The sequence below is a fragment of the Ovis aries genome, chromosome 1 (genome assembly GCF_016772045.2).
Source record: "Ovis aries strain OAR_USU_Benz2616 breed Rambouillet chromosome 1, ARS-UI_Ramb_v3.0, whole genome shotgun sequence".
Lineage (NCBI taxonomy): Eukaryota > Metazoa > Chordata > Mammalia > Artiodactyla > Bovidae > Ovis > Ovis aries.
In genome coordinates this window covers 90,933,351-90,946,208 of record NC_056054.1, presented here as the reverse complement: position 1 = coordinate 90,946,208, position 12,858 = coordinate 90,933,351, and the positions used below count along the sequence as shown (strand labels likewise).

The 12,858-nt window shown below is 35.7% G+C and overlaps 1 protein-coding gene across 3 annotated transcripts in view; it reads right to left on the bottom strand.

The window, feature by feature from the left end:
- MAGI3 (membrane associated guanylate kinase, WW and PDZ domain containing 3) overlaps positions 1 to 12,858 on the bottom strand; it is a 241,312-nt gene that overhangs the window by 48,980 nt on the left and 179,474 nt on the right. For all 3 annotated transcript variants that reach the window (XM_060412922.1, XM_004002337.6, XM_012178938.4), the window contains exons 7-9: positions 8,612 to 8,669; positions 4,518 to 4,612; positions 1,495 to 1,683 (exon numbers count right to left, since the gene is read on the bottom strand). In XM_060412922.1, coding sequence (XP_060268905.1) covers positions 1,495 to 1,683; positions 4,518 to 4,612; positions 8,612 to 8,669 — 342 coding nt within the window. The remainder of the gene's footprint in view (positions 1 to 1,494; positions 1,684 to 4,517; positions 4,613 to 8,611; positions 8,670 to 12,858) is intronic.

Here is a 12,858-nt window from a genome sequence, read left to right as displayed (position 1 = left end):
CATTTCAAAATTCAAGAAGATAAAGAAATTAAACTAATTAGAAATAAAGCTTTGACTTTTCCTCCCCTAGTCAAAGTTCTCTGAGTTTTTATGGAAGTATCCTATTGCTTTACAAATTAATAACATCTTTAGACAAATCTAAATCTACATCATAAAATCCTGACAGTATATACAATAGTTTTGAGATGTGTTTCATGGACAAAAATATTTTAAAAGTAAAAATTGAGGATTTAGGACAAAACCTTAATTTTAATCTCCAGAGTTTGTTGATTTTATAAAGTAATAAATTAGAAAAATAATTTTCTTTATAAATATAACTTTTAATTATTTTAAGATTTCTAGTTTAAATTTCTATCACCTAATTCGGGAAGCATAATATGAGAGATCCCATATATTAATTGAAAATAAGTTGATACCTGCCATCAAAAGTAATATGACAATTGAATCACCCAAATGGAAAATGTATTTACACATAGTATGTGAAATAACAGAGGATTAGAAAAGCCTAGCAAATAGGGTAAGAAGCAACCTCAGTGGATTATTAAAATCTTTCTGGAAGAAAAGTATTTTAACCTTCCTCATAATCATAGTCTTAAACTTCCTCTAACCTATAGCCATAAACAGTCGCTCACATAAAAATATGTAACCGTCACCAAGTAAAGATGTTGAGAAAACTACATAAAAGACAAATTCATACAGCTCTGTAAAAATAATAACCTTATTGTCTATAATAATATAATTCTTTTTTTCCCATTCTTTTCTTTTTGTATTCTTTTTTTAGCTTTATTGTCTATAATTCTTAACATAGTGGCTTAACTTTACTAATAGCCACTAAGATAGCAAAAAACAAAGGAAAGGGTCCAACCTGGTGAAAAAATGTGGGATATACCAATTTGTTCAGTATCACTGTAAACATCACAATGAATCACCTTTCAAAAAAGATTACAGGTAAATGTTAAATAACTCCAAAAGTATCCTACATAATCAGAGAACATCAGACAATCAAATAATTTTCTGAGATGGTTAATAAATCCTTAGCTTAGTATAGCCAAAGGGTTATCTCAAACTATACAAACTATTCAATATATTAATAAATGACCCTCCCTCAAAACTACCATGTACTTAATTTAGAAGATAAACTATTTTAATACAGGAATCTACCTCCTGGTTGTATAATTTCTTTCTCTCTCTCTCTCTCTACACACACATACAAAATACATATATGATATATACTTATATAGCTATTATATATTTGGTATGTATGTTATATATATATATATATATAAAACATTCTCACTATAATTTTTGTTATAGGATCACAAATCTTTAAGTACTTCTCTTTTTTTAAAAAATTTTTTGCCAAGCCATGTGACACGTGTGGGATCTTAGTTCCCAACCAGCGATGGAACTCATGCCCCCTTCAGTGGAAGCAGAGTCTTAAACTCTGGACCGCCAGGGAAGACCCCTTTTAAGTATTTCCGAAAAACATGTTACCTGGTGCAATTTTCCCATCCTGAGCTGCAGGACCATCTTTCAGTACATTTTTCACTTGTAGGAACTCATCAGGCCTATCCCCACCAATAATGGTAAAACCAAATCCCATTGTGCTTTTTTTCAATGATGCTCGAACAAGGATGCCTTTAAGCTGGGATGGATCTCGAGTGAAGTGCGATTTTTCTGTATCTGCACAAAAATGAGAAACAAGAATAATTATAATGACTATACTCCTCAAAGCTAGTTTCCAAGATAGTCTATATAATTTAGATACAACAAACCATAACAGAAAGAAAATAAGAGAGAATCCAATGTTATAGAACAGTTGGAATTTAAATTCATATATTAAATCACTGAAAAAAGCTTAGCTAATGAATCGTTTCTCATTCTTCCATAGGACTCTTCTATGTCATTTGAAACGTATAAAAACATCTATTTCATCTTCTCACTGCCTTGTCTGTACTTACTTTTTCTAATCGCAAAGAGTCCTTTAGATAGAAGTCAGAATGACACACCTGAAGGATAACCTTTATTATTAAAATCCTGAAAGCCTTGGGCACTCATTCGGATGTATATTTCATTTGAATAAGCAGCTACTGGAGCTCTATGTAGAAAACACTATACTAGGAAGATGAAGGCAACCGTCACAAACTTATAAAAGACAATACATGGAGAACTTTTTATAACCCATGACTCAGGCTTTCTGCAGCCTTTAACTTACACCTGATGAGTGGCGTGAATCCCTGCACTACTAGCAAATAGCTTCATGCTTCTTTCCCTTATACCTGTGCTTAGTGGAAACTTTAGGAAGACAAAAAGCAGTTTCACTGAAAAGCCTATTTTTAGAGGTTTCCTCAGATGATCCTAGCACTAAAAGTGATCCACATTTGCAAGTAATACCTGTCTTCTCTTTCCCAGAAAGTTCACTCCACCTGGCTGCCATTAGGGCACTTACGAAAACTGTGGGGATCAAACTGTACAGATTCATAACTTAAAAAGCACTGTTTAAGTTAGCTTTTCAAAATATGGTTTAAATTTTTCTGACAAATCTCTTTTTTAACAGCTTTATTGAGACATAATCCACATATGACAGAATTATACAAGTCAATGATGTGGTAACCATCACCACAATCTAACTTTAGCACAGTTTCTCGCTCCCCAAACACACACCAAAGAAATCTTGGTGCTCATTAGCAGTCACTTCTCATTTTTCCCCAACCTGCCCTCACATCCTAACCTCAATCACTAAGCCACTTTCTGTCTGTAGACATGCCCAATCTGGACATTTAATATAAATGGAATTATATAATATGTGGTCTTTTGAATGGTTTATTTCACTTAGCATAATTTTTTGAGGTTCATCTGTATTGTAGCATGTACTTTATTCCTTTTTCTATCACCAAATAATATTCCATTATGCAGATATATCACATTTTATTCATTCACTGATTTGTTGGGTTGTTTATACTTCTTGGATATTATGAGTAATGTTGCTGTGAACACTCATGTACAAGATTTTGTGTAGGCAAATACGTTCATTCCTTTTAGGTACATATTGGGAATGGAAACGTAGCAGTTACCATGAACATATTAATATTATAACTATTTAATGTTCTGAAGGATTGCCAAACTTTTCCAAAGTGGCTGCACCATTTTACATGGCACCATCAATGTAGGAGGGCTCTGACTGCTTCACATCCTTGCCAGCACTTGTCACTGTCTACTTTTTTTTGGTTACAGCCATTCTAGTAGGCATAGGGTGGTCTCTCACTGTGGTTTTGATGCTCATTTCCCTAATGACTCAAATTCACAAGGCTAACTTGTCCCCCTGCCCCTCAACTTTCTCCTTTAAAGCAAAGGTGAGCACTCCCTCTTTTACACCACCACTGAACCTTGTATGTCTCTATTAATAACAATGAAAACTATCATTTTTTGGCCACCATGTGCCAGACATGGATTTGTAAACACTTTACATGTATTAACTTGCATACGCAGAACCACTTTAAGAGGTAGGTACTACTACCATTCATATTTTGTATTATTAGATGAGAAAACAAAGATTTAAAAAACTCATCCAAGGTTACACAGCTGGGATTCAAACTTGCTCTGTCTCCCTGTACATTTAACTACTAACACAGGATGGCACCGACCAGCATATATTATAACCATCAGTTTCCTGTTTTAGACTGTAAACTTTGAGGGTAAGACCTGTCTTACTGTTCATTTTTTAATACCAGGTACCAAGGAAAGCACTGGGCATATAGAAGGTGCTTAAAAATATTTATTAATCTAACAATGTTTGCTAAATCAAATGTAAAACTTAAGGGAAGGGACTATGTTTTTGAAGAGGGGCTATAAGAAAAAACTGTTTCATCAGCAACTGAGTGAAGAATCTACTAGATTATGATGATAAACATCTTATTAATGACAGAGAAGGGGGAGGCAATGAGGGATGAGTAGGATGGAACATCCTGGACATCTTTTACGAAATACACATGGCTAGGCTCATCACAATCTCAGGACCTATGCATTTTAAAAATGTTCCTCAAATGATTCTGATATTACTAATACCCTACTATCCCAGTAGAGAATCAATGATATAGGCAAACAATATGGTGGATATGCTTAGTATTTGTTCATATCAGTTAATAAAGAATCTTGAATGGTCACTAATGTTAAATCTAAGCAATTAACTTGGGAGAAGCTCATAATGAATCAAAGATCTAATACTGACTTGGCCTTAAACACTAGAAAACAATCAAATTTACAAATTAAAACCTTGCACCCATAACAAAGTTATTCAATCCCTTCTCCCAACAATTTCACACTTTCTATATAAGCAGCAAGAGAAAAAAAACCTCAACATTTTCAAAATGGCCAGATGTTTTATTAAGATTATTCATATCTTTACAGTGACAAAAATTAGACAGTCTCTGTTGATTTTCAAAGTTCAAACTCACTTTTATTATTTCAGCATATAAATGTCACAAGTTATTCTTAGAAGATAGAGGTAAAAGTTCTACCTGGTTTTGAAGACCCAGTATCAGCCTGTCCTAACTGCTTTTTCCTTTTGGCTTCCTCCACTGGATTTTCAAACTGGGTTTTCTGGTTAAGATGACTGCAAAATGTAGACAAATATGCATTTCAGTTTAATGTGAAAGAGTTACATATTTTAAAATAAGACTCTCGTATCATTCCATCATCACACATTAAGGGACAAACAGGTATCCTTATGCTATGGAACCCAGAGAGGCTGACAAGTCATCGAGGAAGAGCTTTTCAGCAGCTAAAGAATGACCCACAGAAGACGCCTAGAAGTCAAAGTTGCTGAAACGTTTCATACAGCTTCTCTATAATCATTTCTAATATGGCTAACAACAGCTTTCAAAACTATAAATGAAGCCCTCATATATGATATAGCTAGAACTATTGGCAATTAATCAGTTTTTTTTTAAGGCAGTTAATAGTAGGAGGGTTTCAAGTTTCTCTGAAGTGAAGCAGCTGTGAAGACACTTTTGAAGAGATCTGAGTACAGATGTCTTCTAGAATTTTACTATTATTTTCCCAGCTGACTCACCCACATCAATTTACATCAAAAAAGCAAAGTGACTTGCTTTTATCAAACTGTTATCGCAGACCAACTCTTTTACAGTTAAATTGCTTCAAAATTATATAATAACTAATTACATAATTATAAGTTCAACTCTTTTTGACAATTTAGGAATAATCATAACTAACTCTTTGAAAGCATACAAGTCTGTGGTGGAAATCAGAAAAGTATGGGGAGACGAGAGGCAGGCCATTAGATGACAGTATTCAATACACTATGGCGAGAGCATGTCTCACAGAAGAACTGAGCATTGGTTAACCTGGCAAGCCAGTTAACTGTAAGTGGATTAAGAACGCAACTACTATACGAAAGACGTTTAAGACTGCAAATAGGTCTAATACAGAAACAAGGGGGAATTATATTCTAGTACTTCTACACTGCAAACACATTTCAGCCAATTGAAATTCATTTCCCAGCAGAATCCATTCTAACAAGAAGTGACATTACTAAATATCAACAATTAAACATTAAACCATGAGAATTTCAGATTATGATTGTCTTTAGATAAGCTGAATATTACAAAATCTATACACAAATAGTCATACAACTTGGATATTTTCTCTGCCACTTATGACCATTAGTGGGGATGGAGGAGGGGTCGACAGGGAGAAAAACACCCTAACAGCAAGGTCCCCTAGCGTCCGAGTATGCTTCTCTGTGCCTTTTAGGCTTCTAGTGCATTATCAACCCTGCAACAGATGCAGGCATTCAGTTTCAGAGCTCTAAATACGGCAAGTTCTACGTGACATTCTTTGGGTTCTGATTTCACTAAAACTCAAGTATGCTTCTGCTTCTTACTATGAGAAAGGACCTTATCAACTGAGTTAACTATTTAACCTTCCATGAAAATGAAAATCTTTGGTGTTAAGTTAGGTACCATTTTTAAAGTTATTTATTATGTACTGATAATTTACATATTCTTGAAAAAACAAAACTAGAAACTGACACTTCGAAAAGAATAAACCTGTTTAGAAAGAACCTTGGCTTACTTGAACGTCATCAGTTAGAATGACTCACTTTGCCGCCCAGGCATTAATACATAGAAAGGAGTAATTTATATTTATACTTTTTGTAATGTGTGGGAGAAGAGAGTAGAAGAATGCAAATGAGTAATCCCTTTCCTGAAAAGTCTCTGACAAAAGAGTGTAAGATTTTAGAGAAAAGAGTAATTGCATCTGTCACCTTAGACTACCTAGATTAAAATGTCAACCAAAAAACAAAACAGTAAAAACACTCTCCCTTTCCTTTAGTTACTTATACCCATAGTATTATTAACATGTAACAAATTTTGTTTTCTGTAAAACCAGCTATGGGAAGGCAAGAGAACATAATAGATTATCAGAAAAAGTAAACAACAGTAGCAAACAAGCCTGATTAAATAGATAATATATAATTTGAAATTTCATCTCTATTAAAATTTTGTATAAACATATGAGAATTCATCTCCACAAACAAAATCATTATCCTTCATGAAAAGTTAAGATATGAAAAGCAGATGCATATTTTGACTGTGTCATCTAACTGTAGGAAGGCAATTAAAGAAAACAATAAGACAACATTTCTAAAGATACGTGCATTCTTATGGAAGGCCTGCCATTAAATTTTGGGAACAATTTTATTTCCAAAAATAAATTAATCCATTTCAGAATCTCATCTTCTAAAATAAATGCTTACCCCAAAAACCTGCCATTGCAGTTGGTGTTACTACTGTAAGGCTCTTGCCAAGAGCAATCATTGCGCCATCTGGTTTGACAAACTAAGAGAGCCAGAGAGTAGCCATTCAAGTAACAGCTTTTTATCTCCATCAGTAAACTCACTGCAGATTACTATAGTTGAGATTCAAAGCCTAACTAGTCTGGGAATCAAGCCACACTTCAGAACTCGGCTGATTCCATACTAATGTGCATCTTGAGTACAGCCTGCTCTTTCTTAATCTAATAAATTACCCTCCAGTAAAATGAGCTTGTCTGGGAACTATCATACAAAATCACATCGCTGCCACTGCTGTTGCTTCTAATCAGGCTGCTTCACATGCCTCCATGACAGCTGGGAGCAGGTCACTTCAGGACTGCCCTAAAGTTGCTTCAATGTTAGTTCATCCTTGTTTAATGAGAACCAGATCATTTAGCGCAAGATTTTATAACAGGCAAATGAATTTCACCTCTTGACCATGCATTCACATTTGTTGGAATGGATACTAAGAGAATGAGAATCATTATCTCAGAAATGTTCAGCAGTGTTAATGGCAAATAATAGTTGATGGAAGCCCAATTTGAACAGACTAACTATTAGGGGGAAATTTACCACAAATTCTCTTCAGCTAGCCTTCAAATATTCCTTTGATTTGAAAAATGTTTTTTTTTTCTTTTAACTAAATATACTTTAGAATAAAGTAACAAAAGAACTGCTGTATACTTCTCACATCATAGTATCGGAAAGATATGAAATAAAATTAACATAACCTTTCAGTGGAGCTGTTAAATTATAGATCTAAGGGTCAAACTGAGTTATTTTTCTTAGGGTATAAGTTACACTTTAAGAAATCATTCCAAAAATCTCCCTAAGCACAGTGACTCAAGTAACAGCTACACATTAGTATAAGAACTAGCATTATAACAGGAATCAGTTATTCACTTTAGGGAAGTGGCATTCATTGACGCCAACAAATGATGAAAAACTAATCAGCATTCATAAAAACAGAAGAGGTTCATGTTCACCATATTTCCAGGTAATAATATTTTGCCTTCACTACCTTGGCAGATGGTGCAGACTCCTAGTTCCCAAGTTAATAGTAACCTCTCTGATCTAATTATTTGCCTGGTAGTAGATGACTGAGGTCAAAATTCTATCTATATCATCTGGAAAGAAAGCAATCCCAATGATCATAACAATGTAGCAATTAGATAAATGAAGAAAAGGGAAGGAAAAATCAGAAGTTGATGTTATCCTAATTTCTCTGGCTAACATAGGCAGGTGTTTGATCCTCTATTCCAACACAGATTTACGTTTAAATTTAACTATAACAGCTGTGTCAGAAGCAACTTTCACCTCCAAAAAGAAAACTAAGTTTTCCTTGATTAACTCCCTAAAAAAGAGAATAGTTGTAATCATGTACTTGAAAACTTCGGATCACTCTGATACAATGCCCTTAAAGTCCTTTTATCGCCTTCAGAATCACGCAGGTGTGCTGTTGAAAGTGACCTTACTCGTTCACCTTTCGTTTTCTATCCACTACTTCTCTTTCCAGAGGCCGGAGCAGTACTGATGACATCTCCAGCTATTAATCATCTGAGCAACATACCCTAGCTCTCTATCTTTACTTCAAAACCAACCTCTACGGAGCACAGAATCAGGGAAGCAAATGCCCACCGTCCTGACCTTCTCATCCCACTGGTGGCAAAACCTGAAAGCAGGATTGCAGAAGCGTAAGGTACTTCATTCACTCCCTAAAATTGTGCAATGAAAGGGAAACATCTGGGAAAGCATAAACTGAGGTAACAAACTTACTCAACATAGTATGTCCCATATTGAGGGTCCTCTATTTTCTCCCAGCCGTAAGGAAGTTCTGCAAATTAAAAAGAAAAGAAAAAAAAGAATTGAGTGAAATGCCAGTTTCAAAACCAACAAGAAAGGAATTTACCAAGTGAATTCCTGTCTTTTATTTCATTACACTGATATTTGGGAGACAATAAGGTAAGAACTCACTTTCAAAATACCAACAGAGTTTGACTCGAGTGGCTTCTTCAATAACTAGTAAATGTCTTAGCAAGTAATCAGAAGCAGAGAACAAAAGACAACATTAAACTCGAAGGTGTTTATTTGAATCATGAGTCATAAAAATGCTAGGTATTTAAAAAATCACCTGGTATAATTATTTCATTTAAATAGCTTTATAGCACTGATGTGAGACACAGCCTGCAAATCAATAACAAGCAGCAACTGCTTGTTAATTTTTTCACTGTGATGCAAAGGAATTGTCGATTATTTCTGTTATCACATTCTAACCCACTTCTCTCCACAGAAAAGTCCAGTCTTGGATTTAAACCACTGCAAGTGGGTAATTTAGATTTGCTTAAAATCTAAGAAAATACCTACTTTCTCTTGAAATCACAAGATCTAAGTGTCTGAAGGAAAACTACACAGTGCCTTGTGTAGAATCTCTATTTGTGTATGGTCACAAAGAAATATCTTACATAGAATTATTATGTATTATTGCAAGTTAAGTGACCAATAAAATATAATCAGAAAAATTAAAGGTAGTTAAATTTCTGATAGCCAAAGAAGAAAAAAAACTTTGGTCTTTTCAACATAAACTGACCCTGTCAAGAAAGAATCCTCTTTCCCTCCCACTCTGTCTGTTTTCCAAGGTAAGGCTGCTGAAGAATCTTTGTATTAGTCAGACATGGTTTAAGTTGGCAGGAGTGTTCCTAGCAGGTGGTTTCTCAGCAAGAAGGAAGTTTTTTAAAAAATCTACAATTGTACTCTAGGATGACCTCTCTTTGATTCTCAATTTCTTGTAGACTGTGTTTCTTCTATAGTGAAACACAGACAAATATGCATACATATACAAACGACACATGCTAGGCAGCAAACAGGCTTAGAAAATATCAAAGAACTTATTAATTTCATTTCATTAAGCTGCAGTACAATGTATCCACTTTGTAAGAAAAAATCCCATTGAACCTGATAAACAGTACAAACCGTTACGCTCTAATAAAAAGTATTATTCCATATTCAGGAAAAAAGAAGAGAATAGATGACCAGCCTCCTAATGAAAAGCTCTGAATCATCTCCACCCCTTTTTCCCCAGCATAGTTCTCTGCTTATGTATATAATATTAACTGGTAGTTTTGAAGTCTGGTGAGCTTTTGCGGTTTTCCTTTGAAAAAATCTGGTTGAAATGTCTGAGATGGAAAAGATAAGAATAGCTGAAAAGTAACTACTATGTGAAAACAGATCAAAACAACTGAGAAGAACTGGGATATACTTCAGTTCACTTTGATCCTCCACAGCTACAAGGCAAACAATCATCAATTAAGTACAACATTTTATGACTCATGTTAACAGAAAAAAGAACAAAGAGCATCACTCATCACCCAGTTCTACAAGGGTTAAGTTGCAACCCACTGCATCCTGAAAGCAATTTGGGATGAAAAAATAAAACAGGACGAGGTGCTCTGTGCTTTGGATAAACGGTCTTAGACAATCAGATGCATTATTGAAGAAGAATTTCAATGACCCCAGTGACTTTTCTTCCCATACACAGAAAAGTACTACGACCATTAACTTGAGATATCTATCTGTTCTTTGTGATTAGCAGTAATCTTTTACTAAAATGTATGCTTGACTACATAGATATCCTAACCAAAAAATTCACACACATCCTGGCTCCTCTCCTAGCTTGGAACAGATCCTCGGAGTTACTGAGTGCCTGTTTCCTGGGGCATGGTCCTTAGTTAGACCCTAAATAAGAAAGCTCACAACTCTCCTTCATGTTGTGTGTTTTTCTGCAAGTCAACACGAAGCAACTGCTACATGAATAAAAGTATTTGTTGGATTGTATGAACAAGGAAACTGTGAAAAATGCTCTATAATAATATTACCAAAGCAATATCATGGAGAATTTCCTATGAGAGAGAGTTTTCTTTAATAGAAATTTTCTTGAAATAGCATGGGAACTCAATTGTGCTATCTAAGGATGAATTCTACAATAGTACCACACCTGGATTTATGCTCTGTGAGAATTTTGGAGAATTTAAGCAACTATAAATTCAAGGGATTAGCATTAAAAAGCAGAGACATTACTTTGTCAACAAAGGTCTGACTAGTCAAAGCTATGGTTTTTCCAGTAGTCATGTATGGATGTGAGAGTTGGACTATAAAGAAAACTGAGTGCTAAAGTACTAATATTTTTGAACTGTGGTGCGGAGAAGATTCTTGAGAGTCCTTTGGACTGCAGTGAGATCCAACCAGTCCATCCAAAAGGAAATCAGTCCTGAATATTCATTGGAAGGACTGATGCTGAAGCTGAAATTCCAACACTTTGGCTACCTGATGAAAAGAACTGACTCATTTGAAAGACTCTGATGCTGGGAAAGATTGAAGGCGGGAGGAGATGGTTGGATGGCATCACCAACTCAATGGACATGAGTTTGAAAAAGCTCCAGGAGTTGGTGATGGACAGGAAAGCCTGGTGTGCTGCAGTCCACAGGATCACAGAGTCAGACACAACTGAGCGACTGAACTGAACTGAATCAAGCAACTATAGAGATAGTTGAAATATTCCATTTGCTCCCTGAAAAATTCACTAAGAAGGATTAATGCCTGATAAGAAAAAAGATCAACAAATATATAAATATATTTCAGTGTTAATGTGGAAGTTGAGTCAGCATTTTAGTTAGCACTTAAAGAAGCAACTAACAGATAGAGTACAGTCTTTTCTTTAGGAGAGTAAAGAAAGTGAAGTCATTCAGTCGTGTCCGACTCTGCGACCCATGGACTATAGCCCACCAAGCTCCTCCATCCATGGGATTCTCCAGGCAAGAATACTGGAGTGGGTTGCCATTTCCTTCTCCAGGGGATCTTCCCGACCCAGGGATCGAACCAGGGTCTCCCACATTGCAGGCAGACACTTTTAACCTCTGCACCACCAGGGAAGCCATTTAAGAGAGTAAACAAATTGCTAATTTATCTTCTGGATTACTCTTAGCAATCACTTTAAACCTTCACATGTGATAAGATCAGACAGGTTTTTGCAGGGTAGATTCATGCAGTTAAAGAAGTGATTGTTACTTGCCCACTTAAACTAAAGGTAATAAAACCTAGACTAAAATGCCTAACAATTTTATACACTATCCAGTGAGTCAGTTCATTTACTAAATTTCTCCCCCTTTTCTTTCCTTTTTTTCCCTTTCTTCCTCCTCTTCCTCCCCTCTCCTTCCTTATGCAAAAACAAAAATTAGAAACACAGTTCTTGACATCAAGGAGTTCATAGTGGAAAAGTGAAGACAGAAAAGAGAAACAATATAGTGAAATAGCAAGTGTGAAGGCGTTAGTGCTCAGTTGTGTCCAACTCTGCAACCCCAGGGACTATAGCTTGCCAGGCTTCCCCATCCATGGGATTTTCCAGGCAAGAATACTGGACTGGGTTTCCCTTTCCTTCTCCAGGGGATCTTCCCAACCCAGGAATCAAACCTGGGTCCCCTGCATTGCAAGCAGACACTTTACTGTCTGAGCTAACAGGGAAGCATAATAATGAAACAAACAAGCTTTTGAGGGAGAGCTGAGGAACACCACCACTTGCTTGGTAAAACAGTTATCAGAAAAGTATTCTAGAGACAGTGACGTTTGAGCAGTCTTAAAGAATGAGTTGGGATTGGTGAGAGGGAGGCCATTTCACTGATCAAAGAGCACTGAGGCATTAAAAATGGCTGGCATTTTTAGTAATTACAAATAATTTATAGGACTAGAGTGAAGTACGTATGCCAGGGGCTTGTCTTATAATAGGAACCAAAACACATTTCTGGAGTGCTGGGTTAAGGAGTTTGGCCTTTATTTTGATGATGATGAAACTGATTAAACTGGACTGTGACATGATTAAATTAGATTTGGGGATGTTATGGGTAACAGTAATAAAGGATGAAATAGATGGAGTGGAGTGAAAATAAAGGCAGGCAAATAAGAAAATCATTAATAGCCTCGATAAGAAATTGTGAAGGCTGGAGCTAAGGCACTGGTAGCGGGAATACAGAGAA